Here is a 24,672-nt window from a genome sequence, read left to right as displayed (position 1 = left end):
GACTGAATATATATTTCAGTTGGTATTTACCGACTGAATATAATATTCAGTCGGCAAATCCTTTAACGGGTTCGGGTATTGATGTTTACCGACGAAATGTTAATTCCGTCGGTAAATACCATTATTCGGCCGCTCCGATTAGTGTTAGGGGTTACCGACGGATTGTAACATTCCGTCGGTAATTACCGACAGAACCATAATTTAGTCGGTAATTACCGACGGAATTGAATTCCGTCGGTAAAACATAGTAAAAATTAGGGCACGATGCGACTTTCCTCTCTGCGCGAACTCAATCTCCTCTCCTCTCTGCATCCTCGGCGATCGGCAACCGGCAACCGGCGATCTCGGCGTCCAGCCTCATGTCCTCTCCCATTCTCGGTGATCAGCAAAGGCGACTCTGGTATGCTCCTCTCCTCCCTCTTCTCTTCTGTTTGTCGCGCACGCCGCATGCTACGCCGACGCCTTCTCCCCGGGCGTGTGCTCCACCGGCGGCTGCTCCCCAGGCGCCTACTCGTGGCAGTCGTCCGCCGCTGGCGCCTGCTTGCTGCAGGCCGGCGCCGCAAGGCCCTGTTCACTGCAGGCCGGGGGTGCCTCAGGGCCCTATTTTCATTGGACATAAATCAGACGATATGTTATTACAATTGATGTTTGCACAAAGAACATGTCAGTTCATGGATGCAACAGTTATCTACTTATTACACAAATTAAACAAGGATCATCAGCTACTTGCACATCTAAGTCAATTTTTTTGTAATAGAAAATCAGATCTGACAATAATAACAATGTGACTTTGGTCCTATAATGAGTTCATATGGATCATTCTCTATGTTGTATAACATAAGCAAACCTAAGTTGAGTATATGGCAATTGAATGTATACATTTATCATCATCCACCTACAAAAAAAAAATCCAAGAAACCTCCAAAAATATAAAAACCAAACTTAATATCGCAAGCAATAATCAAAAAGTTCTTGGAATCCCAATGTAGATAGGGAAACAAAATTTTAGATAGAAACATATAATTGAACATACTGTTGCTGTGCAGCCAAGTCAATCTGAACTTCAGGAGGTGCCAGTGCAGGTGATTCAACAAAGTGAAGGTTAGGGTCCCTGGAACCACATTTATCATTACTTCTAATTCTTGATTAGTTAATCTTTAATTGATACCAAAATCAAATCATGCTAACCCTGCAAGTTTTCTGGCAAGATAAAGGAATGACTTCTCAAAATTATAATTGCTCTTTGCCAAAATCTCATAGTACTGGAGATTCTTCTTCCTGTGAAATGTAACTTGTTTTGCATTATCATGTTTGTAAACTTTATTATGATATGTTGTAATGCTATTTTGTAGATATTATATCTCATGACAGATCATCCAGCACCACCACTTCGTGGATCTACAGTTCTTAGGGTTATTGGAGAGTCGTAAGTATTTTTTCATTATTAATAATTCATGTTCTTTTTTTAAAACATATAGCTTATGTTTTAAAATTGTTTATATGCAGATTTACTCCTGACGACCATCGAGTATCCACATATATTACAAAAAAATTTAAAGAAAGAGTCTGCATTGCTGGTACTACATCTGGTTTACTTTCTCCATCATAAAATTTCTCATAACCATTGCATAACCATTTGGATTAATTGTTTATATTTTTAAATTATAGTATTAACTATAAGAATGAGCGTTTCTGTAAAAGCACTTCTCACAACTTTTGCTTAGTCTCTTTCTCTTGTTCTTCTCTAATATGTTTGATTTTTTTCTTTTTAATTCACCAGACTTTTTCATCCTTTATTTTAATTATTTTTGTGTTGCTTTTGTTATAATTTTCTTTTTATTTTTTTTTATCACCTACCTTATTTTTTTAATGTTTTTTCTAGTCCTCTATTTTTTACTTGTTCAAGTTTATTTTTAATTTCCTTCTTATTTACTTTATTATTATTTTTTTTTTGTCATTTGTCTTATTCTAATATTTCTTTATTATATTTTTAATTTTTCTTCTCATGTTCTATTCATGTGCAGTGTACAACTTAAGTTTCGTTTTTAGATAAAGCATGAGTTGTGCATTCCATCTACTTCTCATCTTTTTTCACAGTGCACTTTCTGTTGGAGTGTATACTGAAAGCCTAAGCTTTTGTAAACATATATTTTGAATAAAGAATCACATTTGGTCAAATCATCTACATTTGTTGTAGTTGTTCAATTAATTTATATTGTAGATAACATAGTATGTAGTGTCACATACAGAAGATGATGTTATCAGTACCTTATAAATTATAAACAGTAGCTCACGACCAAAATAGAAAGAAACAAGCCATTGGAAGGTCGTAGTGTAATTAGGTATTAGTTTATCTTAACTATATAATTACACTAGTACACTTAGAGTGTATTGAGTAGGACCATCAGAGATCGTTTTCTTTTATACTGACTTTATAAAGGAACAAAGACCTCAGTTATTATGGAAGTGTGTGCTCTTAATCCTAATATAATAACGAGCACATATATTTGATATTTATTTCTTTAATTTATCAAAGGGTGAGATTTAGTTCGATGAATCAATAAGCCCGATAAGTTGGGAAATGATATCACTTATAGTGTGTGTTGTTGATTATAGAAGAAAACTGTGTCCTAGTAATTTAGGTTGATAATGCCCCCAAGATGAGCTCATAAAGATTGTCATGTTAAACCCTATAGGTAGACTTAGTCCGACATGACGATAAGGCTGAGTGGTACTATTCTTGGATTAAGATATTAATTAAATGAGTTGTCAGTAACTCACTTAATTAGTGGACATTCGACATCTTAAACACAGGGAGACTAACACACTCATAATAAGAAGGAGCCCAAAAATGTAATTTGGGATTGGTGCGGTAGTTCAATAATAGTTCTCTAGTGGAATGAATTATTATTGATAAAATTAAGTTGTGTGTTCGGGGCGAACACGGGATGCTTAATTTTATCGGGAGACCAAAACCAATTCCTTCTCTCGGTCCCTATCGTAGCCTCTTATTTATAGAGTATTATACCCACCTATACCCACCTTCATACCCATGATAAGGGGGCCGACCAAGCTAGCTTGTGGTTCAAGCTAGGGTCAGCCAAGCCTTGATTCATGGGTGGCCGGCCCTAGCTTGAACCCAAGCTTAGGTAGTCGGCCCCCATTAAATTAAAAAGAATTTTAATTTTTAATTTTTATTATGTGGAAGATATAATTTATTAAAGAGAATTAAAATTAAAATATCTCTCTTAAAAGGATCTACAAAAGATTAAAGAAAGAGATTAGATCTCTTTCCTTATTTGTAGATTGGAAAGATATTTATTTTTTCTCTTTGAAAATTATTCACATGTTGAAAAATTAAAATTATAGAAATTTCTTTTTATCAACCATGAAGGGATTTTAAAAGGAAATTTTATTTTTTAAAAATTTCCAAAGACAAATAAGGAAGTTTTAATTGTTGATTGAAACTCTCCTAATTTATCTATTTGAGGTGGCAGGCCATGATTAATTGATTAAGAAATTTTATTTAATTTTTCTTAATTAATTGTTATCAAGGAAAGTTAAGGAAATTTTATTATAAATAAATTTCCTTATTTGCCAAAGCCAAGAAATATAAAAGAAGGGGTTGGGGTGCCTTCATGGGTTACAACTTCTATTGTTTTCTCTCTCTTTTCCTTGGTGTTGTGGCCGGCCAACCTCTCTTCCTCTCTTCCTCTTTGTGGTGGCCGAAATCTATCTCTTGCTTGGAGCTCTTGTGGTGGTCGGATACTACTTGGAGAAGAAGAAGAAGTAGGAGAGAAAGCTTGCATCTCTTGGAGCTTGGTTGGTGGTTTTCTTCATCCTTGGTGAAGCTTTTGTTTTGGCCGAACCTAGCAAGGAGGAGAAGAAGGTGTGTTGGTGATTTCTCATCTCGGAAGATCGTTGCCCACACAACGTCCGAGGTTAGAAGAGGAATACGGTAGAAGATCAAGAGGTCCTTTTAAAAGGTATAACTAGTAATTTTTCCTTTCCGCATCATACTAGTTATTTTTGGAAATAAATACCAAACATAAAAGGCTTACGATTCTAGTATTTCAAATATGTTTTTCGATGTTGTGTTCTTTTGTTTTTACTTTTCCTTGTGATTTGATTGTTCCTTTCGGTTAACCTAAAGTTATTTTAGGAAATTAAATATTAGCTTTCCTTAAAAGGTTTTGTCTAGTCGGTGGTGGTTGCTCCCATATCCAAGAAGGTCATGTGCCTCGCCACGTCAGTACTGGGAACCAATTATGGAAATTAATATTTAATGGAATTAATAACTTAGGTGATTTGGATCGAACGTGTTAATTTCCGCAGGAGATCCAAGTCTAAACCTAAAAGAACAAATAAATTAAGTTTTGGATCAAACGTGTTAAGTTCCGCAGGCGATCCAAAATTTAATTTAAAAGAACACATGGTAGCTAGGAAAAGGTTCAGACATTTGTACAAAATTTTTGTACAGTGGAACCTCTAGGTTTTCCGAGTAGCAACCAACAATTGGTATCAGAACTAGGGTTTTACCTCTGTGTATTTGGTATTAGTTTAATTATGCACATGTCATACATAATTTAGGCAGGTTAATAGTAGGATGTGCTAACTTTGTGGATGCAGGATCCAACTATTATGGCTTTTAGTTATTATGTGTGTGATTGGACCCTTGGACATGTCAAGGGCATTTATATGTGTGTGCATGATTGTATTATAAAATACAGCAGGAGCTGTATTTAGTTTTTATTAGGATTTTATTTTTGATCTAGTTACATGTACATTCCTTTTATGGAATATAGGATCGATGGATGTAAAATTTTATTTTATGTTCGATCTAGTTTACATGTACATTCCTTCGAGGAATATAGGATCGAAAAATGTAAAATTCTATTTATGTCGTGGATCGAATCTTGCAAGGCGTGGAACCTTTTGAGGACCAGAGGCGCAGCGGAACAAGGAGCAAGATGGATGCGACAGCTAGACCCGGTGGCGGTGGCCAAATATGGCAGCAGCTTGGGATGACAACACACGGAGGACAACGATAGATAAAAGTCATAATAGTTGAAAAAGTAGTTTTTCATTTATTGCTTTTATATTGTGCTGTGTGTGCATGTTAGTATACATGTCCAGTAGGCTAGCATAGTTAAAATTTCTCATTTATAAATAACTAAGTGGGAGAGAAATTTTAAATAAATTCCTATAGTTACTGGTTTGTAAGTGATGCAAACAAGCTTGCGCGTTGGCTCTGAGTGTCTTCCTCCATATCGGATGAGCTTGTTTGTGGATCACTAGAACAAACTTCCATTTTGGATGACTATAGGAAGTTAATTAAGAGCGTGTGATCTTCCCCATCGGAAGGGGCACAATCTTATTAATGGACTTAGTGTCAAGTAATGGTATACACTTAGGCACGTTTAATAGTATCCTCCCCATCGGAGTCACTGCTATTATTCGTGTGACCAAAGGATACCAACTATTAATTTTATTTGTCAAAAAGTTAGGTTGACAAGATAATAAAATTAATGGGTTAAAACCCTCCTTTTACAAATGTTGAATTTGTATACGTCCACACTATCGTGGCATATAAAATTCACGGTGGTTTGAGGTGTTGGTTAATTTAAAATAGTATTGTTTGAGGAATCAATATTATTCTAAATTTAGAGTTCTGACCAAAAGTTATTTGTGATTCTTAGGATGACTTTCAACCTACTGTCCATCATATTATAACAGAATAGACTTACTGATCCTAACTACATAGATTGGAAAAGGAACCTAGACATTGTTCTTACTGCTGAAAACTATAAGTTTATACTGACTGAGCCTTGTCCTGATGCACTCACTGGTGAATCTACCCAAGAGGAGATTGAATATCATAGGAAATGGGTAAAAGCAGATGAGATGGCGCGGTGTTACATTTTGGCTTCAATGTCAAATGTATTGCAACATCAGCATCAAGATTTACCAACAGCCTATTATATTATGAACAATCTCAAGGAACTCTTTGGCCATCAGGATCGGGCTTCTAGGCAAGAAGCCATGAGAAAGATAATGACAGCCACCATGCAATAGGGTACTCCTGTGAGGGATCATATCCTAAAGATGATGACTTATCTGAATGAAATACATATCCTTGGATGAGAAATTGATCGGGAAACCTAGATCGATATTGATCCGGTAAAGAGATATAAGGGGGAGGGCTTTTTTGTAAAAGGGGGTTTTTTAGGTTTTTTGTTTGGGGATTAAGGCAAGCACACGGAAGAAAAAGAGGAGGCGGCGGCGGCTCGTGTTCGAGGAGGAAAGGGGGTTTCCGCCGCCAGAGAGAGAGAGAGAGAGAGAGAGAGAGGAGGAGCGTTCCTCTATCACCGCCACCCGCAGTCAGCACTGCCTCCGGCCTCCTCGCCGGCTGACGCTGCCAAGGGACCGGACTTCCGCCTCTCCTTCTCCTCCTCTCGCCATAGCCACCGCGTGCAGGGGTCTCCTCTTCCTCGTGCAGCCACATGGGGCGACTTGTGGCACTTGTGGCTCACCGGGTTTAGCAGCCACCACCGCTGCCTACAGCAGCGGTCGCGCTCTCCCGCGGCCGCAGCCACCGCCGGCAGCCACCGCTGCCTTTTCCCGCGGCCACAGCCATCGCCGACAGCCGCAACAGCCCCCTCACGCGTCTACTGCCGCTGTCTTTAGTAAATATCGTCACCTTCCAGGTAGCCACAGCTTGGTACTAGTTGGGTCATTCCGGCCATCGCGCCGAGGTATTTTACTTTTTACATCATTATCATCATTGTGGATTATTGGGCTTATCCGGCCTGCGTGCCGAGTTCCGGCCTGCGAGCCGTTGTGGTATCCCGGCCTACGTGCCATCTTTTGGATCCATGCCGCACTGGATTCCAAGTTATCGCCCGCGGATTCGGCTGCCCGACCGACTTGCATTCATCCACCTCACCGGAACCAGCTCACCGCTCCATCCGAGGGCGCCCCCCTGGGCCAGGGTACGTTCTCGTACCTTTTCTGCATTCAGTTAATTGTGCTATACTATTATGCGGTTATTTATATGTCTGTGGGATTCGCCTCGAGCACCGAGGTAACAGAGACCGGGGGCGACCCGGTACAGTTGACCGGAGGAGGACTTCGACGATCCGGTCAACGTAGAGGACAGATCATCGACCGGGTCATGGGGATGCGGTCAACCTTCCGGACACGTCACACCGGCAGGTTCGTTTTCTCGGCTTCCAGACAGGATCAAATGGCGCGTCTGTGGGAACGCGCCTGATCCGGAACGTGAAGATGAGCGACGCCGGATAGTTCTGCCATCCTCATGACCACGGTCAGTTTTTCTGTTATTTGTTCTGTCGGTTATATGATCTATACTAGTCCGAAGGCCCCGAGCCGGCTAGGAGGTTTATATCCGAGCCAGGGCTCGGCGAAACCCCGGCCGCTCGGCGGAGGTTATATCGAGCCAGGGCTCGGCGGAAGCCCGAGCGATCGGTAGGAGGTTTATATCAAGCCAGAGCTCGAGGCGAAACCCCGAGCGATCGGTAGGAGGTTTATATCCGACCACGAGCTCGAGGCGAAAACCCCGGCGATCGGTAGGGAGGTTTATATCGAGCCGGGCTCGAGCGAAACCCCGATCGGCGGAGGTTTATATCCGAGCCAGGGGCTCGAAGCGAACCCCGAGCCGATCGGTGGAGGTTTATATCCGAGCCACGGGCTCGAGCGAGCCCCGGCCGTCGGCGGGAGGTTTATATCGAGCCGGGGCTCGAGGCGAAGCCCGGCGATCGGTAGGAGGTTTATATCCGAGCTAGGGTTGAGGCGAAGGCCCCGAGCCGTCGGCGGAGGTTTATATCGAGCCGGGGCTCGAATCGAGCCCCGACGATCGGTAGGAGGTTTATCTGAGCCACGGGCTCGAAGGCGAGGCCCCAGCCGTCGGCGGGAGGTTTATATCGAGCCACGGGCTCGAGGCGAAAGCGCCGGCCGATCGTGGGAGGTTTATATCCGAGCCAGGCTCGAGGCGAAGGCCCGGCCGATCGGCGGAGGTTTATATCCGAGCCACGGGCTCGGCGAAACCCCGGGCGATCGGTCGGAGGTTTATATCCGGAGCTAAGGGCTCGGCCGAAACCCCGAGCCGATCGGTAGGGAGGTTTATATCCGAGCCACAGGCCCCCGAGCCGATCGGCCTAGAGGTTTATATCCGAGCCACGGGCTCGAGGCCCCCAAGCCGATCGGTAGGGAGGTTTATATCGAGCCACGGGCTCGAGGCGAAGCCCGAGCCGATCGGTAGGAGGTTTATATCGAGCCGGGGCTCGAGGCGAGGCCCGAGCGATCGGTGGAGGTTTATATCCGAGCGGGGTTGACGAAGGCCCGGCCGATCGGGGAGGTTTATATCGAGCGAGGGGCTCGGCGACCCCGGCGTCGGTAGGAGGTTTATATCCGAGCGGGGCTCTGAGCGAAGGCCCCGAGGCGATCGGCGGGAGGTTTATATCGAGCCGAGGGCTCGAGGCGAGCCCCGGCGTTCGGTAGGAGGTTTATATCTGAGCCGTGGGCGCCACGGGCTCGATGTGAACCCGAGCGATCGGTAGGGTTTGAATTAGCCCTCAAGACCGTCGAGCTCCGGCGTTAAATATCGAGTCGAGCGCGACTAAGAACCGCCGCTATAAAAACCCGGCTTGAAGACCGTCGAGCTCGACGTTAAATATCGAGAGTCGAGCATCGAACGACGACGTTAAACTCAGAGTTAAACGGCGACTATAAAACCCGCCTTGAAGACCGTTGCATGGACTAGTTATCAGATATTCTATCTCCCGTTCGGGGTCAGCCTTCACTGGTCACGGACCGATTCATGATCATCTATCTCCCGTCAAATTCAGCGATCGTCACGGCGGTATCTATTCTTCGATCGGCGTCACCGATTCGCCTGCGTATCGTGCGGCATCTATCGACCGATCGGTCACAGTCGCTTACGTGCGGCATCGTCCGCCCGGTATCTATCGACCGATCGGCGTCACCGCGATCGCCGCGTATCGTCCGTCCGGCATCTATACATCCGATCGGCGGCATTACGATCGTTCGCAGCAGACGTTCGTAAATCGTCTATCCACCGATCGGCATCACGATATCGTCCGGTATCTCTTGGGTGCATATTAGGCATTGGTCGGTTCTGATTTGATCCGCTCGTACGAGTACTATCTCATCGACACCATTATAGCGGTCGCGAGCGATATATTTTGGGTTCAGCGATTTGATTTTGATATCGTGAGCGGTTCCGCCCTTTGCGATAGACTTGTCCAGTCAGTCGGACTCACGCCTCCTTCGACTAGACTCGAAGGGGAGGCTTGTGATCCGGTAAAGAGATATAAGGGGGAGGGCTTTTTTGTAAAAGGGGGTTTTTTAGGTTCTTTGTTTGGGGATTAAGGCAAGCACACGGAAGAAAAAGAGGAGGCGGCGGCGGCTCGTGTTCGAGGAGGAAAGGGGGTTTCCGCCGCCAGAGAGAGAGAGAGGAGGAGCGTTCCTCTATCACCGCCACCCGCAGTCAGCACTGCCTCCGGCCTCCTCGCCGGCTGACGCTGCCAAGGGACCGGACTTCCGCCTCTCCTTCTCCTCCTCTCGCCATAGCCACCGCCGGCAGCCGCCGCTGCCCTCTCCCGCGGCCACAGTCGCCGCCGGCAGCCACCGCTGCCCTCTCCCGCGGCCACAGTCGCCGCCGGCAGCCACCGCTGCCCTCTCCCGCGGCCACAGTCGCCGCCGGCAGCCACCGCTGCCCTCTCCCGCGGCCACAGCCGCCGCCGGCAGCCACCGCTGCCTTTTCCCGCGGCCACAGTCGTCGCCGACAGCCGCAACAGCCCCCTCACGCGTCTACTGCCGCTGTCTTTAGTAGATATCGTCACCTTCCAGGTAGCCACAGCTTGGTACTAGTTGGGTCATTCCGGCCATCGCGCCGAGGTATTTTACTTTTTGCATCATTATCATCATTGTGGGTTATTGGGCTTATCCGGCCTGCGTGCCGAGTTCCGGCCTGCGAGCCGTTGTGGTATCCCGGCCTACGTGCCATCTTTTGGATCCATGCCGCACTGGATTCCGAGTTATCGCCCGCGGATTCGGCTGCCCGACCGACTTGCATTCATCCACCTCACCGGAACCAGCTCACCGCTCCATGGGCCAGGGCACGTTCTCGTACCTTTTCGCATTCAGTTAATTGTGCTATACTATTGTGCGGTTATTTATATATACGTGGGATTCGCCTCGAGCAAAGGTACGGAGGAGGCGACCGTGGATCTGGTATAGTTGACGGGAGGAGGACTTGACGATCGGTCAGCGCAGACGGATCATCGGCCGGGTCATGGGGATGCGGTCAACCTTCCGAACCGTCACAGCCGTGATTCGTTTCTCGACTTCAGACGGGATCGAGATATGATCCTCCAAACACTACCTAAAGTTTTGAGCAATTCCTTTGAATTACAATATGAACAAAGGGTATATTCATTGCGGAACTATAGAACTTCAGGCAGCAGAAGGTTTGTTTCGTCACAATTCTCATATTCACTATCTCGAAAATGGTTCTACTTCTAAACGAAAGGAAAGAAGAAGAAGAAACAAGTTGGTTCAAGAAAAGTGAATAAATCTCATATCAGGGACCTAAAATTTGGGTGAAGAAGCAGAAGGGCAAGTGCTTCATCTGCAGTGATCGAGGCATTGGAAGGTAATTTGTCTCGTAGGAATTAGAACAACAAAGGTATATCTCATACTCTAGTTGTTGAAACATGTTTAGCGGTGTTATCTACATGCACCTGGTGTGTTACGGGAGCCATCGATCATCTCTGCAATTCCTTGCAGGGGTTCCAGGAAACCCGACGACGGAGATTACCGTCTACATGGGCAATGCTACTAAGGTGGCGGCTGTTGCAGTGGGAGACGTCTACTTATCTTTTAGTAGAAATAAAAATTTGGTTTTAAGAAATTGTCTTTATGTACCCAGTTTTAAAAAGAATTTAATTTCAGTTTCTAAACTATTTTTAGATGGATATTCAGTTTCCTTTAGTAACGATGTAGTTATTAAGAGAAATAAAATGATTATCTGTTCTAGTGCATTAGTTGGCAATTTGTATACTTTAAATCCAATTTCTCCCACAAAGTAAAACATGAAAATTTATAACTCATCTTCTAACTCTAATAAGAGAAAAGAACCTTCAGAAATGAACCAAGCATATCTTTGGCATCTAAGGCTTGGTCATATTAACTTAAGTAGGATTCAGAGGCTTATAGCCGATGGACTTTTGGGTTCATTAGAGTTGGAAAATTTTTCAACTTGTGAATCTTGCTTGGAAGGTAAAATGACCAAAAGGTCTTTCAAGGCCAAGGGGTATAGAGCCAAAGAAGTGTTAGAATTGGTTCACTCTGATTTGTGTGGACCTATGTCTGTCCAGGCAAGAGGAGGTTTTGAATATTTTGTCTCTTTCATAGACGATTATTCAAGATACGGATACATTTACCTAATGTGCCGCAAGTCCGAGTGCTTTGATAAGTTCAAAGAGTACAAGGCTGATGTGGAAAGACGAATAGGTAAAAGTATCAAGACACTACGATCTGATCGTGGTGGCGAATATCTCTTAGGAGAGTTTAGGAATTACTTATCAGAGGCCGGGATTCAATCACAACTGTCCGCACCTGGTACACTCCAACAGAATGGTGTGGCAGAACGAAGGAATAGAACTCTTATGAAGATGGTTAGATCGATGATGAGTTATTCGGAATTACCAAATTCGTTTTGGGGATACGCTCTGGAAATGACAGTGTACATTCTGAACTTAGTACCTTCTAAATCAGTTTCTTCAACTCCCATGGAATTGTGGAATGGGCGAAAACCCAGTCTAAGACATATTCGGATTTGGGGTAGTCCAGCACATGTGTTGAAACCAGATGCTGATAAGTAGAATCTCGTACAGAAGTTCGTGTGTTTGTGGGGTATCCCAAAGGAACGAAAGGTGGTTTATTTTATAGTCCTAAAGACCAGAAGGTCATTGTTAGCACCAATGCCCAGTTTTTAGAAGAAGACTATATAATGGATCACAAGCCTAGTAGCAAAGTTGTTTTAGAAGAACTTAGAGAGGATACGACTACTTCAGTACCAACAGTACAAGATGAAGTACCACAAGAGACTGCAACACGTGTCACACATGATACACAACCACAGACAGTGCCTCGTCGCAGTGGGAGGGTTGTAAGGCAGCCTGAAAGATTCATATTTTTGGGAGAATCTTCGGACTTGATCCCGGGTAAACATGAACCTGATCCCCGAACATATGACGAAGCACTCCAAGATATAGATATGCAGCATCTTGGCAAAAGGAAATGAATTCTGAAATAGAGTCTATGTACTCTAATAAGGTCTGGGAGCTTGTAGAACCACCTGATGGTGTAAAAGTCATTGGATGCAAGTGGATCTACAAAAGGAAAAGAGGGACAGATGGGAAGGTAGAAACCTTCAAATCTAGGCTTGTTGCGAAAGGGTACACTCAGAAAGAGGGAATCGACTATGAGGAAACCTTTTCACCGGTAGCCATGCTTAAGTCTATCCGGATACTCTTATCCATTGCTGCTCATATGGATTATGAGATTTGGCAAATGGATGTCAAGACAACTTTCCTTAATGGAAGTCTTGAAGAGAACATCCATATGAAGCAACCAGAAGGGTTTATTGAAAAAGACAAAGAGCATCTAGTGTGCAAGCTCAATCGGTCCATTTTTGGACTAAAGCAAGCTTCAAGGTCTTGGAACATCCGGTTTAATGAAGTAATCCAGTCATATGGATTTATTCAGTGTCCGGATGAGTCTTGCGTATACAAGAAGTGTAACGGAAACGTAGTGGTATTTCTTGTACTATACGTAGATGATATTTTGTTAATTGGCAACAATGCCAAGGTATTATCGGACGTAAGTGTATGGTTGTCAAAACAATTTGATATGAAGGACTTAGGAGATTGTGCACACATTCTTGGGATCAAAGTTATAAGGGATCGCAAGAAAAGAATGTTGTGTCTGTCCCAAGCTTCATACATAGATACAATCCTTGCTCGTTTTAGCATGCAAGATTCCAAAAAAGGTTTCTTACCTTTTAGGCATGGAGTAGCTCTATCTAAAGAGATGTCTCCAAAGACATCAAAGGAGATAGAGGACATGAAAGCAGTTCCTTATGCTTCGGCTGTAGGAAGCCTAATGTATGCAATGCTATGTACGAGACCTGATATCTGTTTTGCCGTGGGCATGGTTAGCATATATCAGAGTAACCCTGGATAAGGACATTGGACTGCGGTAAAACATATATTAAAGTACCTGAGAAGGACTAGAGATTATATGCTAGTTTACCAAGCAGACGATTTGCTCCCTGTGGGTTACACGGATTCAGATTTCCAATCAGATAGGGACAACAGTAAGTCTACATCAGGCTATGTGTTTACTTTAGGAGGTGGAGCCATTTCATGGAGGAGTGTTAAGCAGAAATGCGTTTCGGACTCAACAATATGTAGCAGCCTCTGAGGCAGCTAAATAAGCAGTATGGCTTAGGAATTTTCTAATGGACTTAGATGTGATTCCTGGTTTGCCCAAAATCATCACAATTTATTGTGATAATAGCGGTGCAGTTACAAACTCGAAGGAACCACGAGCCCATAAGGCAAGTAAACATATAGAGCGCAAGTACCACCTGATACGAGATATCGTGAATTGAGGAGAAGTTGTCATCGCCAAGATTGCATCAGCGGATAACCTGGCAGATCCTTTCACTAAGGCCCTTCCGACGAAAGCTTTCGATCGGCATGTGGAGGGAATGGCAATCAGATGTATGGCAGAAGATATGACAGCTTAGTCATTAGTATAAGTGGGAGATTGTTGAAATGTATACTGAAAGTCTAAGCTTTTGTAAACATATATTTTGAATAAAGAATCACATTTGGTCAAATCATCTACATTTGTTGTAGTTGTTCAATTAATTTATATTGTAGATAACATAGTATGTGGTGTCACATACAGAAGATGATGTTATCAGTACCTTATAAATTATAAACAGTAGCTCACGACCAAAATGGAAAGGAACAAGCCATTGGAAGGTCGTAGTGTAATTAGGTATTAGTTTATCTTAACTATATAATTACACTAGTACATTTAGAGTGTATTGAGTAGGACCATCAGAGGTCGTTTTCTTTTATACTGAATTTATAAAGGAACAAAGACCTCAGTTATTATGGAAGTGTGTGCTCTTAATCCTAATATAATAACGAGCACATATATTTGATATTTATTTCTTTAATTTATCAAAGGGTGAGATTTAGTTCGATGAATCAATAAGCCCGATAAGTTGGGAAATGATATCACTTATAGTGTGTGTTGTTGATTATAGAAGAAAACTGTGTCCTAGTAATTTAGGTTGATAATGCCCCCAAGATGAGCTCATAAAGATTGTCATGTTAAACCCTGCAGGTGGACTTAGTCCGACATGACGATAAGGCTGAGTGGTACTATTCTTGGATTAAGATATTAATTAAATGAGTTGTCAGTAACTCACTTAATTAGTGGGCATTCGACATCTTAAACACAGGGAGACTAACACACTCATAATAAGAAGGAGCCCAAAAATGTAATTTGGGATTGGTGCGGTAGTTCAATAATAGTTCTCTAGTGAATGAATTATTATTGATAAAATTAAGTTGTGTGTTCGGGGTGAACACGGGATGCTTAATTTTATCGGGAGACCAAAACCAATTCCTTCTCTCGGTCCCTATCGTAGTCTCTTATTTATAGAGTATTATACCCATCTATACCCACCTTCATACCCATGATAAGGGGGCCGGCCAAGCTAGCTTGTGGTTCAAGCTAGGGTCGGCCATGCCTTGATTCATGGGTGGCCGACCCTAGCTTGAACCCAAGCTTAGGTGGCCGGCCCCCATTAAATTAAAAAGAATTTTAATTTTTAATTTTTATTATGTGGAAGATATACTTTATTAAAGAGAATTAAAATTAAAATATCTCTCTTAAAAGGATCTACAAAAGATTAAAGAAAAAGATTAGATCTCTTTCCTTATTTGTAGATTGGAAAGATAATTATTTTTTCTCTTTGAAAATTATTCACATGTTGAAAAATTAAAATTATAGAAATTTCTTTTTATCAACCATGAAGGGATTTTAAAGGGAAATTTTATTTTTTAAAAATTTCCAAAGACAAATAAGGAAGTTTTAATTGTTGATTGAAACTCTCCTAATTTATCTATTTGAGGTGGCAGGCCATGATTAATTGATTAAGAAATTTTATTTAATTTTTCTTAATTAATTGTTGTCAAGGAAAGTTAAGGAAATTTTATTATAAATAAATTTCCTTATTTGCCAAAGCCAAGGAATATAAAAGAAGGGGTTGGGGTGCCTTCATGGGTTACAACTTCTATTGTTTTCTCTCTCTTTTCCTTGGTGTTGTGGCCGGCCAACCTCTCTTCCTCTCTTCCTCTTTGTGGTGGCCGAAATCCATCTCTTGCTTGGAGCTCTTGTGGTGGTCGGATACTACTTGGAGAAGAAGAAGAAGGAGGAGAGAAAGCTTGCATCCCTTGGAGCTTGGTTGGTGGTTTTCTTCATCCTTGGTGAAGCTTTTGTTTTGGCCGAACCTAGCAAGGAGGAGAAGAAGGTGTGTTGGTGATTTCTCATCTCGGAAGATCATTGCCCACACAACGTCCGAGGTTAGAAGAGGAATACGGTAGAAGATCAAGAGGTCCTTTTAAAAGGTATAACTAGTAATTTTTCCTTTCCGCATCATACTAGTTATTTTTGGAAATAAATACCAAATACAAGAGGCTTACGATTCTAGTATTTCGAATATGTTTTCCGATGTTGTGTTCTTTTGTTTTTACTTTTCCTTGTGATTTGATTGTTCCTTTCGGTTAACCTAAAGTTATTTTAGGAAATTAAATATTAGCTTTCCTTAAAAGGTTTTGTCTAGTCGGTGGTGGTTGCTCCCATATCCAAGAAGGTCATGTGCCTCGCCACGTCAGTACTGGGAACCAATTATGGAAATTAATATTTAATGGAATTAATAACTTAGGTGATTTGGATCGAACGTGTTAAGTTCCGCAGGAGATTCAAGTCTAAACCTAAAAGAACAAATAAATTAAGTTTTGGATCAAACATGTTAAGTTCCGCAGGCGATCCAAAATTTAATTTAAAAGAACACATGGTAGCTAGGAAAAGGTTCAGACCTTTGTACAAAATTTTTGTACAGTGGAACCTCTAGGTTTTCCGAGTAGCAACCAACACTTTCAACTTTCAATTTGTTGCTATATTGCTCTCTTCTCATCATTTGTTCCTGCACTATTGTATGTCTGCTGGGCACTTTTAAGTTTTTGCTTCGTCTAATGTATTTTCAAATTCCAAATACCAAATGCATGCTGAAAATAAAGCTCACACTACCATGAGCATGTTGCATCCATCTTGCTTTCCACTATGCTTGAATGTGATTCATTGATTCCTTATCTCTTATAAGATAGAGTAGCCATTACAATTTCATATTCATATTAGGTTTCAGATTCTTAACAAATTTAGATATTTATCTTAAATTGTATTGCATTTTGCAGGAGTCCATATTGATACATTCACCATCGTACTATCATTGGATATCTACAATATAATCCAGGTATTTTATTACATGCAAAATTAGTTATATATTACAATTCTTGAGTTATATATTACATTTATATCGATTCAGTCTGATTATAATATCTTATATTTGACTTTTACAGGATTATATTTGGATATATATGTAGGTGATGTATCATGGTAAGTTTGGATATTTTGTATTTAACGTTGACTTGTCAGTACTTTTGGATGTTTATGATTACCAATACTTGATATTTGGTTATGTTTTATTTTGTATTGAATTTTGGAGATATGGCCACATGTTAGTATGTTTTGTATTGTTTTTTAGGCAGTTTTATCATTTATTTGTGAGCATATTGTATGTTGTGTTGGTTGTTGATTGTGTGGATTGTGATTATATATGATTTGTGTTTGTGTTACCATCGTTTGTGATGGTTTTTATTGTATAAAAATTGTATATATATGATAAGAGGGAAATGCAGAGTAGACATTTCAAAATTTTTACTGGAAATTACCGATGGAATTTCGCATTCCGTCGGTAATCTATCGAACTGCACCAGGATATTTACGATACCTTGCCGACGGAAATTTTAATTCCATCGGGAATCACAGACGGAATCCAATATTCCGTCGGGAATCATGGACGTAAATTTAAATTCCGTCGGTGATTCCCGATGGAATATTGAATACTATCGATGATTTACCGACGGAATATGGTTCAATCGGTAAGCTCCGTTACACGTCGTTTGCCCTTTGCCAACGGTAAGTTTTCTGTCGTTAATGTATACCGACGAAATTCATACATTCCGTCGGTAAATTCCGACTGAATATATTTTTCGTCGGTAAATTGAGCTCCGACCCAATTCTTCCCGATATCAAAAATTCCATCGGTATTCCGTCGGAAAGCTCATTTATCGACGGAATGCCGACGGAATATTCAGTCGTTATTCGTGACTATTTTTGTAGTGTTTTTTAAACCTCCACACCATATATATCTCTTTCCTAATTAAAAAAACATTTCTAATATTATATTTAAATTAAAAAAACATTTCTAATATTATATTTAAATTAAAAAATTAAAAAAAAAAAAAAAAAAAAAAAGGTGAAAGAGCGGCTCCATAGGTATGGAGCTGCTCCTTCCCAAATGGGGAAAAAGCTCCCTCCCATTATGGGAGGGAGCTTCTTCCTACTGCTACATCTACAGTGGGAGCTCCGAAGGAGCTCCCACTGTGGATACCCTAAGTTCATCATAATATATAATTTGACATGTGTTTTGTAACAACCTTTCAGGGCTAACGATTATCCAATAGCCTTTTAAAGGAATGATTGATAAAACACACGACCTCCAACGTGGAGATTCTTTTCAACTAGCTATATAACAACCGATGACAATAAGTTGAGGTGATCCTGTCCGAATCGTTGAATCAACGGACGCTGGGCACGTGGTGCTCTCTTTGTCGCTGACGTAGATCTTCGGTCGGTCGGGCGGCGCTCCGGCGAACCTGCAAAGAAGTCGGGCCGGGAAGGGGTTCCCGGCGACGACCCTCCGACGCTCAAGTCAGGCAAGTGGACAATAAAGAAGTGGCTCCAAATCTCCGAGAATGCATACCTCAGGCGAAATGTGAGGCCCTTTATATAGAGCTGTGAAGAGGCTCCCATACACATACCGAGGCGAATACGTGTCCTCTGACCATACCTCGGTATGGAGTTGTCAGAAGAGCTTACCTGACACCGTACTGCTACAGTCCGAGCACATCTTTGATGGGACAGCGGAACCCTCTGTCGTAAGATCCTGCGTATGGCCTGGTCATCGAACATACCCGCTGTCAGAAGATGTTCTCTTGTCCTTGTCGCTTCTGTTCCCGCGCCGAGCGGCCAGCTGCTCGGCAGGCATAGGTCCGACCGGGCGTAGGTATCGGTCCGATCGGGTGCTTGGCTGAGAGTGTTCCACAGCAACGATGCTTTATGCTTCGGCCGAGCGGGCTATCCGCTCGGCCAGGTGACCCTTTTCACTATGAGCGTCGGAAAACCCGCCCATGGTCGGGTTGTCTTCTGTCCGGCCCGGGAAGCTCCTGGCCGAATGTCAGGTCGGCCCGGCATCCTTCCGTTCGGTCCAGCATCCTTCCGCTTGGCGCCGCAACCTTCCGTTCGGCCCGGCATCCTTCCGTTCGGCCCGGCATCCTTCCATTCGGCCCGGCATGTTTCCGTTGGGCCCGACATCCTTCCGTTCGGCCCGGCATCCTCCGTTCGGCGCGAACTTGGGGTTGACCTCCACGTGTCTTTGACCCTCCGTCCATGAAGATTCCCCGTCCTTATCACCGGATCATCAGGTATGATTTCTTCTTCACTAAAACTCTCTTATATACTTTGGACTCTCTCTTTCTCACTCTTCAGATTTGGTTCTGACTTTGACATCAGAGAGGCTGCACTGATAACTCTAGCCAATTATTGATTTATTTTTCTTTTCATACTATCGAATCATGGTCAGCTAGGATCTTGCAGCAATATTGACGAAAAAAGAGATTAGGAGAGGAGAAGCCCGAGTAAACGAAAAGGATACACCATCAATACAATAACACAATAATAACAATCAAACATTTTTCCACTAGATAATATCAGCTGAAAAAAGACACCATCAAAAAAAAAAATATTTTCTAAATAGTCATATTTCTTCTTCTTCTATAGATCCGATCTCATAAAAAATTTTCTATTGACCATGGATAAGCCAGCACCATAAGTGGCTCAAACGCCACATGCATTTGTTTGCATTGCACCAAGCCGCGAGGATAGTAGTAGTGATATTTCTTTGCATCTTCAAAGAAAATTGTTGAATCCCATTTACACGCAATTAATAGGAAATATTGTGCCAAGTTCATTATACGCCAAAGTGAGAGAGTCGATTCGAATAATATATCTACATCAGTGGCTAGTTCATTATACTAAACTGATTAATCATGCAGCTAGCTAGCACACCATAGCCATAGCAACTGGTTGGGTGGGCAAGGAACATTGACCATCTACTCTTTGTTTTACATATGGAGATGTGTTACTCGAGCCATCTTAATTTCCTTGGAGTTGATTCTGATACTTTCAAGATTAATGCTCTTAATTATGCTTTAGGAATGCAATTTAATAAACTTTATTTGAAATCCTAGAGCATATTGAAATCATTACCTATCTAGCTTTCTCAATTAGCAATATATATACCCTTTTGGTCTGGTGTGAAGAGTTCTAAATCATTGTACGTGATTAAGGAAACAGGGGTGGGACAGAGCCACAGAGGCCTTATCCATGTCCCTGCGCGGCCCTTCACAGGGATGGCCAACCTCATGTGCCACACCGTGCTCTCGGCCATCCTGCGTGTGCTCAGATTTTTGTACGCATGTTCCTTTCTATCCATCTGCATATTTTTGTGCCAAAGCCTTCCAAAGAGATCTGCTTGTCCTCATTTGGAAAACGCAGACCTATGAACATTAAAATGTAGCCAGCCGTAGCTTGCTAAAAGATTCGATTGGATCTTTCAATACTATAAAAGTATGGCGTTCTCCAAAAGGGTTTGTATCTTTTTCTCCTGTGATCTACTTCTTTTCGCTGCTGCATTTCCAGAACAGATTGGTTGTCAAGGAAATATATTTCCTGGCTGCTAAAGTTGCTGCTAAACGATGGAGAAGGATGGGTGCATTATTATTTTAAAAGGCACAAACACACACACAAGTATCAGGTGCAAAAGTCTCTACCTCGGAACTTGTACCATAATGAAGTGAGAGCCGTATGACCATTAAAGCTTGGCCATGGAGTTCTGAAGCACTCCTGTGCTCTCTCAATCTAATCGGTTGAGAGCTACATTTGCTATTATTGGTTGTGGACTGTAGGTCTTCTTTAATTTGTTGTTCTTTTTGCTGACAGAAGGAGAAGACGACTCTAAGCCATCTGATACTATGAGAGTATGGATTGGCAACTTGAAAGTGAAAGAGCTTAGTTTTCAGCAATTAATTGTTCTTTCTTTGCTTTACAGATCTTGAGTTGGGTGCAAAACAAGTTTCAGGAAAGGCAGGAGAAGAAGAGACTAGATGCTGTCGTGAAATCAGCTCATCTACCTCATTGTTAAGTGTTGCTTTTCTTTCTTTCTTTATTCCGAATTTGAAGCTATAGTGTTTGATTAAATTTCCGAATGTAGTCAGTTAGAAAGTGGTTGCAAAAACAAGTTTAAACTAATTAAATTTCTCCTCTGCTATGCTCTTCAGGTTCTTTACCTGTTGATCCAAAGGAAGAATTCAAAGATTGGCCACAATCACTACTGGCAATTGGAACATTTGGCGACACTGAAATCAAGGAAGAATCTCACAGTGGTCATCACTTCCAATGTATAGAAGCTTCACAAGATTTATCTGATTTTGGTGTTGAAGAATTCAACCAGTTAAAGAAAGAGCTAAAAAAGTTGCTCTCACTCAAGTCAAAATGCAAGTCAAAATCCAGCAGCAGCAGTAATGGATCAGAGATCATGGAAGAGGGCGGAGGAAATATGCCATTAAATAGATTTCTGAATTTCCCATCGAGATTGGGGGTCGATAAGGCATTGAGTACGAGTCTAGAGCGCTTGGCAAGTGACAACAATGGTGATATCTCCCCGAGTTCAAAGATGATCCTTATTAGCAAAGTGAAAGATATGTTGCTGGAAAATCCTAAAGCACTTAAGAAGAAATCAGTCTCTTTTATCATCAAGAAGATGTTTGTATGCAGCAGTGGATTTGCACCAGCTCCAAGCTTGAGGGATCCAATTCCGGAGTCAAGGATGGAGAAGGTATTGTTCGAGGTTAACATATTTTGTCCTGTTAAAGTTTTATATTGTAAAATTAGTTTCTGTAGTTCCCTTTGTTCTCTCTTCAATGATGCATTACTGCGCATGCTGCAAGGCAGATGTTAAGAGCAATTCTCACCAAGAAGATACACCAGCAAAGTTCTGCTCCAATTGCTTCAAAGAAGTGCATAGAAAATAAATCAACAGAGGAAACACAGGCTGGGGAAGAAGGGGATGATAAGGGCAAGGACAAGTGTAAATGGGTCAAGACAGATTCAGATTGTGAGTCTAAAAATATTTAGATTTCTGATTTTATTTTATTTTTGATATGTTTGTTCTTTTTGGCCTCCAGTTATTGTTCTAGAGATCTAGGAACCCAGTGATCAGCATTTTCATGGTAAGTTGAAAAATAAATAAACTGAAACCTATATTAAAGAAGATAATATTGATTTTATTCTAGATGTTAATTTCCTTGGTTCCTATATATGGTTTGCAGGTTCATGAAGTTTCTCTCCAATAAAAACACAAGAACACCACGAAGATCATAATAAGAATGCACATGTGGATGGAAGCATGAAGGGGATTATAAATGCCATTGTTCATACTTTTGAGCAATGGAGTGTCTTGCGCTTCTAAACATGCAAAGAACGAGAAGATTGAATCTTAGTATGATGAACAAAATGCACACTACTTGTAACTTTCCCTTATTGTTCATCTTCATATTTGCAGAATTTGATTTTATTTATAAAAAACTTGTGTTTTTTTATTTGATGAATTATATACGTCAAAGACATCGTCATTAATAGAATATGCACGATAAAAATGGAGAGGAACTCCTTGCGAATCAATTATTTTATTAAATGAACCAAATGCAGCACGAGCATTGAGCACAGATGCAACAATTAATAGTCACCTCGGAATGATACGGTAGTTGAAACATGATATATTATCATATAAAATTTTAAGATCAAAATTTGGCACGTCCAATTATACTTTTTTTCATGTCTTAACCACTTGTGTTAATGACTAATAGTCACCTATGATTTATCTTCTCTGTGTTAGCCTAAGAATGTGTTGGCGGGAGTGTTATGACGAATGAATCGTCTTTTTTACACATAGATACTAAGTGTTGGGTTAATTTTTAACAAGTGTAAAATGACTAACCTCTTATATGTAAAAAGTCACTAAGTTAGGATAAAATACTATCATAATTTATTTATCTGTATCATATCGTAGAACCGACAATACTAAGAGAGTATTTGGGAGAGCTTTTGCTTATTTAAAAGTAATTCTTATATAGATTATTTTAAAGTTAGTGAGAAGTTAAAGTAGGGAGTGTTTGGAAATAGAAGTCAAAAGCTAATATAAAGTAAAGTTAAAGTGTTTGAACGAATAATTACTTCTAAATTTAATTTTTAGTTAAATGACAACAATAACTTTAAATTTTATAAATTATTATTTTTAATTATCTAAATATAATTTTGTTATATAATTATTATTATATTTTAAATACGGTATCAAAATCATTATTTTTTATATTGAAAAAAAAATGATAAAATTCATTTAAATATATAAAAATATGTATAAAAAATCTAGAAATACAAATTTTATAAGATATAAAATATTATTTAAAAAATAAATATTATAGAAGTATAGTGATACTTAGGTAAAATGATAACTTTTAATTTTAGAACATCAGAAATTAAAAAAACATTAAATTTTTCCTTCTAAGTTTTGAGTAAAGTTACATAAGTGAAGCAGAATTTGATATTTATAAATACTCAAAAAAATTTCTATATAACTAGAATCTAAAAAATGCATAATAAAAACTCTACTAAATACTCCCTAAACTACATGAGGAAGCCATATCACTTGTTTTTTTTTTCTCCAACAGTTGCAGCAATTCATAGTTCAATTTCTTTTTTCTTTAAAAAAAACTTTTATTTCATATAAAATGCTGCTGGAGAACATTATCTTTCTGCAAAAACTTATAAGCCCCTCTTTGTTTTCCAAATCATAAAAGAGGCAAGCCATTTTATTTATTTATTTATTTACAAAAGGATATCTCACCACACTGTTCAACCTTGTACAAATATTTAACTCTCCTCCATTATTGTTTAGTGCTGTTTTGTTATTATCTTCATCTTCTCTTATTTAAATTTTAAATTATTTGGACGCATTATAATTGATCCGATTATAAGGACGGGAGATTCTTATTGGTGGAAGGTCAATGGTGAAAAAGGTCAACCCTAAGGTCATACCGAGTGGACAGAGGTCGTGCCGAGCGGAGTAGCGGGCCGACCGGACATCCGGCCAGGGGTCTCCCGGACCGGACGAAAGACAGCCCGACCAGGGGTCGGGTTTCCGATGCTCAAGTAGAGTCTATGAGCCGAGCGGACCGCTCGGCCGAGCCGCATGACAATAAGGCGCAATTTCATCCGAGCACATGAGCAGGGCTTCCCCGCCCGGGCCGAGGTAGGCATATTCCCGGAGGCCATGAGCGCCGAGTGGCTGGTCCGCTCGGCCCAGGAGTAGGTAAGAGCGCTAGGAGACAAAAAGGACAGCTGGTAACTTCATTCTCGAGACACCTGCCGCCGACAAACAGCATGGTCGGCGGCCGGAGCGGACAGAGTATCGTACGGTGGAAGTTTCCACCGTCACATCCGAGATATGCTCAGACAATTGCGGAATGACGTCAGACATGCTTTTCTGACACAACCCTACTGAGGTATGTTTGGGGAAACATGCACGCATCGAGAAGCGTGTCCGCACCTCCCCGGGGTCCTATATAAGGACCCCCAGACTTCGACGGAGGTATGTGATTCTTATCACTGTAGCCACAGTAGCGTTGCCTTGTTCTTCTTCTTCGCCACTGCCTGACTTGAGCGTCGGAGGGTCGTCGCCGAGAAATCCCTCCCGGCTAGGCTTCTTTGCAGGTTCGCCGGAGATCTACATCACCAGACGAAAGTAGCAGAGAGTGCCACGTACGTCTCCAGCGTCTATCGACTTAGCGCTCAGACATGATCAAATTGGCGCCGTCTGTGGGAACGCACCTGAATCCGAGCAAAGAAGATGGAAGAAGCTGGACGCCAACTCACGGTGACACTCTCTCCCGAAAAACTAGATGCGCTCATCCAAGTGCGGGCGGCCAAGATAGTCGAGCAACAGCAAAAGGCTCAAGCCGAGCGGATAGCGCAACAGGCAACGTTGGCATCAGGCGGTCGGGCGCCACCAGCCGGAGCAGCTCT

The 24,672-nt window shown here is 41.6% G+C and overlaps 2 protein-coding genes across 3 annotated transcripts; both read left to right on the top strand.

The window, feature by feature from the left end:
* The first annotated feature begins 1,364 nt into the window (after window positions 1-1,364).
* LOC122026502 (protein ALEX-like) lies at window positions 1,365-9,871 on the top strand. The gene is made up of 4 exons (XM_042585242.1): window positions 1,365-1,426; window positions 1,507-1,528; window positions 6,251-6,721; window positions 9,413-9,871. Exons 1-4 carry the CDS (start codon window positions 1,365-1,367, stop codon window positions 9,869-9,871), a joined length of 1,014 nt encoding a protein of 337 aa, XP_042441176.1.
* Window positions 9,872-20,070: 10,199 nt separating this feature from the next.
* LOC122027426 (protein NEGATIVE GRAVITROPIC RESPONSE OF ROOTS-like) lies at window positions 20,071-22,246 on the top strand. 2 transcript variants are annotated; one of them, XM_042586379.1, is made up of 7 exons: window positions 20,071-20,347; window positions 20,533-20,570; window positions 20,642-20,729; window positions 20,871-21,427; window positions 21,544-21,706; window positions 21,777-21,821; window positions 21,921-22,246. In XM_042586379.1, exons 2-6 carry the CDS (start codon window positions 20,565-20,567, stop codon window positions 21,794-21,796), a joined length of 834 nt encoding a protein of 277 aa, XP_042442313.1. In that variant the 5' UTR covers window positions 20,071-20,347; window positions 20,533-20,564; the 3' UTR covers window positions 21,797-21,821; window positions 21,921-22,246. The 2 variants fall into 2 exon arrangements, with proteins under 2 accessions (XP_042442313.1, XP_042442312.1); XM_042586378.1 differs by having other exon boundaries at window positions 20,071-20,386.
* The last annotated feature ends 2,426 nt before the right edge of the window (window positions 22,247-24,672 follow it).

Source organism: Zingiber officinale, chromosome 10A, assembly GCF_018446385.1.
Source record: "Zingiber officinale cultivar Zhangliang chromosome 10A, Zo_v1.1, whole genome shotgun sequence".
In the NCBI taxonomy this organism is placed as follows: Eukaryota; Viridiplantae; Streptophyta; class Magnoliopsida; order Zingiberales; family Zingiberaceae; genus Zingiber; species Zingiber officinale.
The sequence above is the reverse complement of the archived record's forward strand: the minus strand, read 5'-3'. Positions and strand labels throughout refer to the sequence as shown.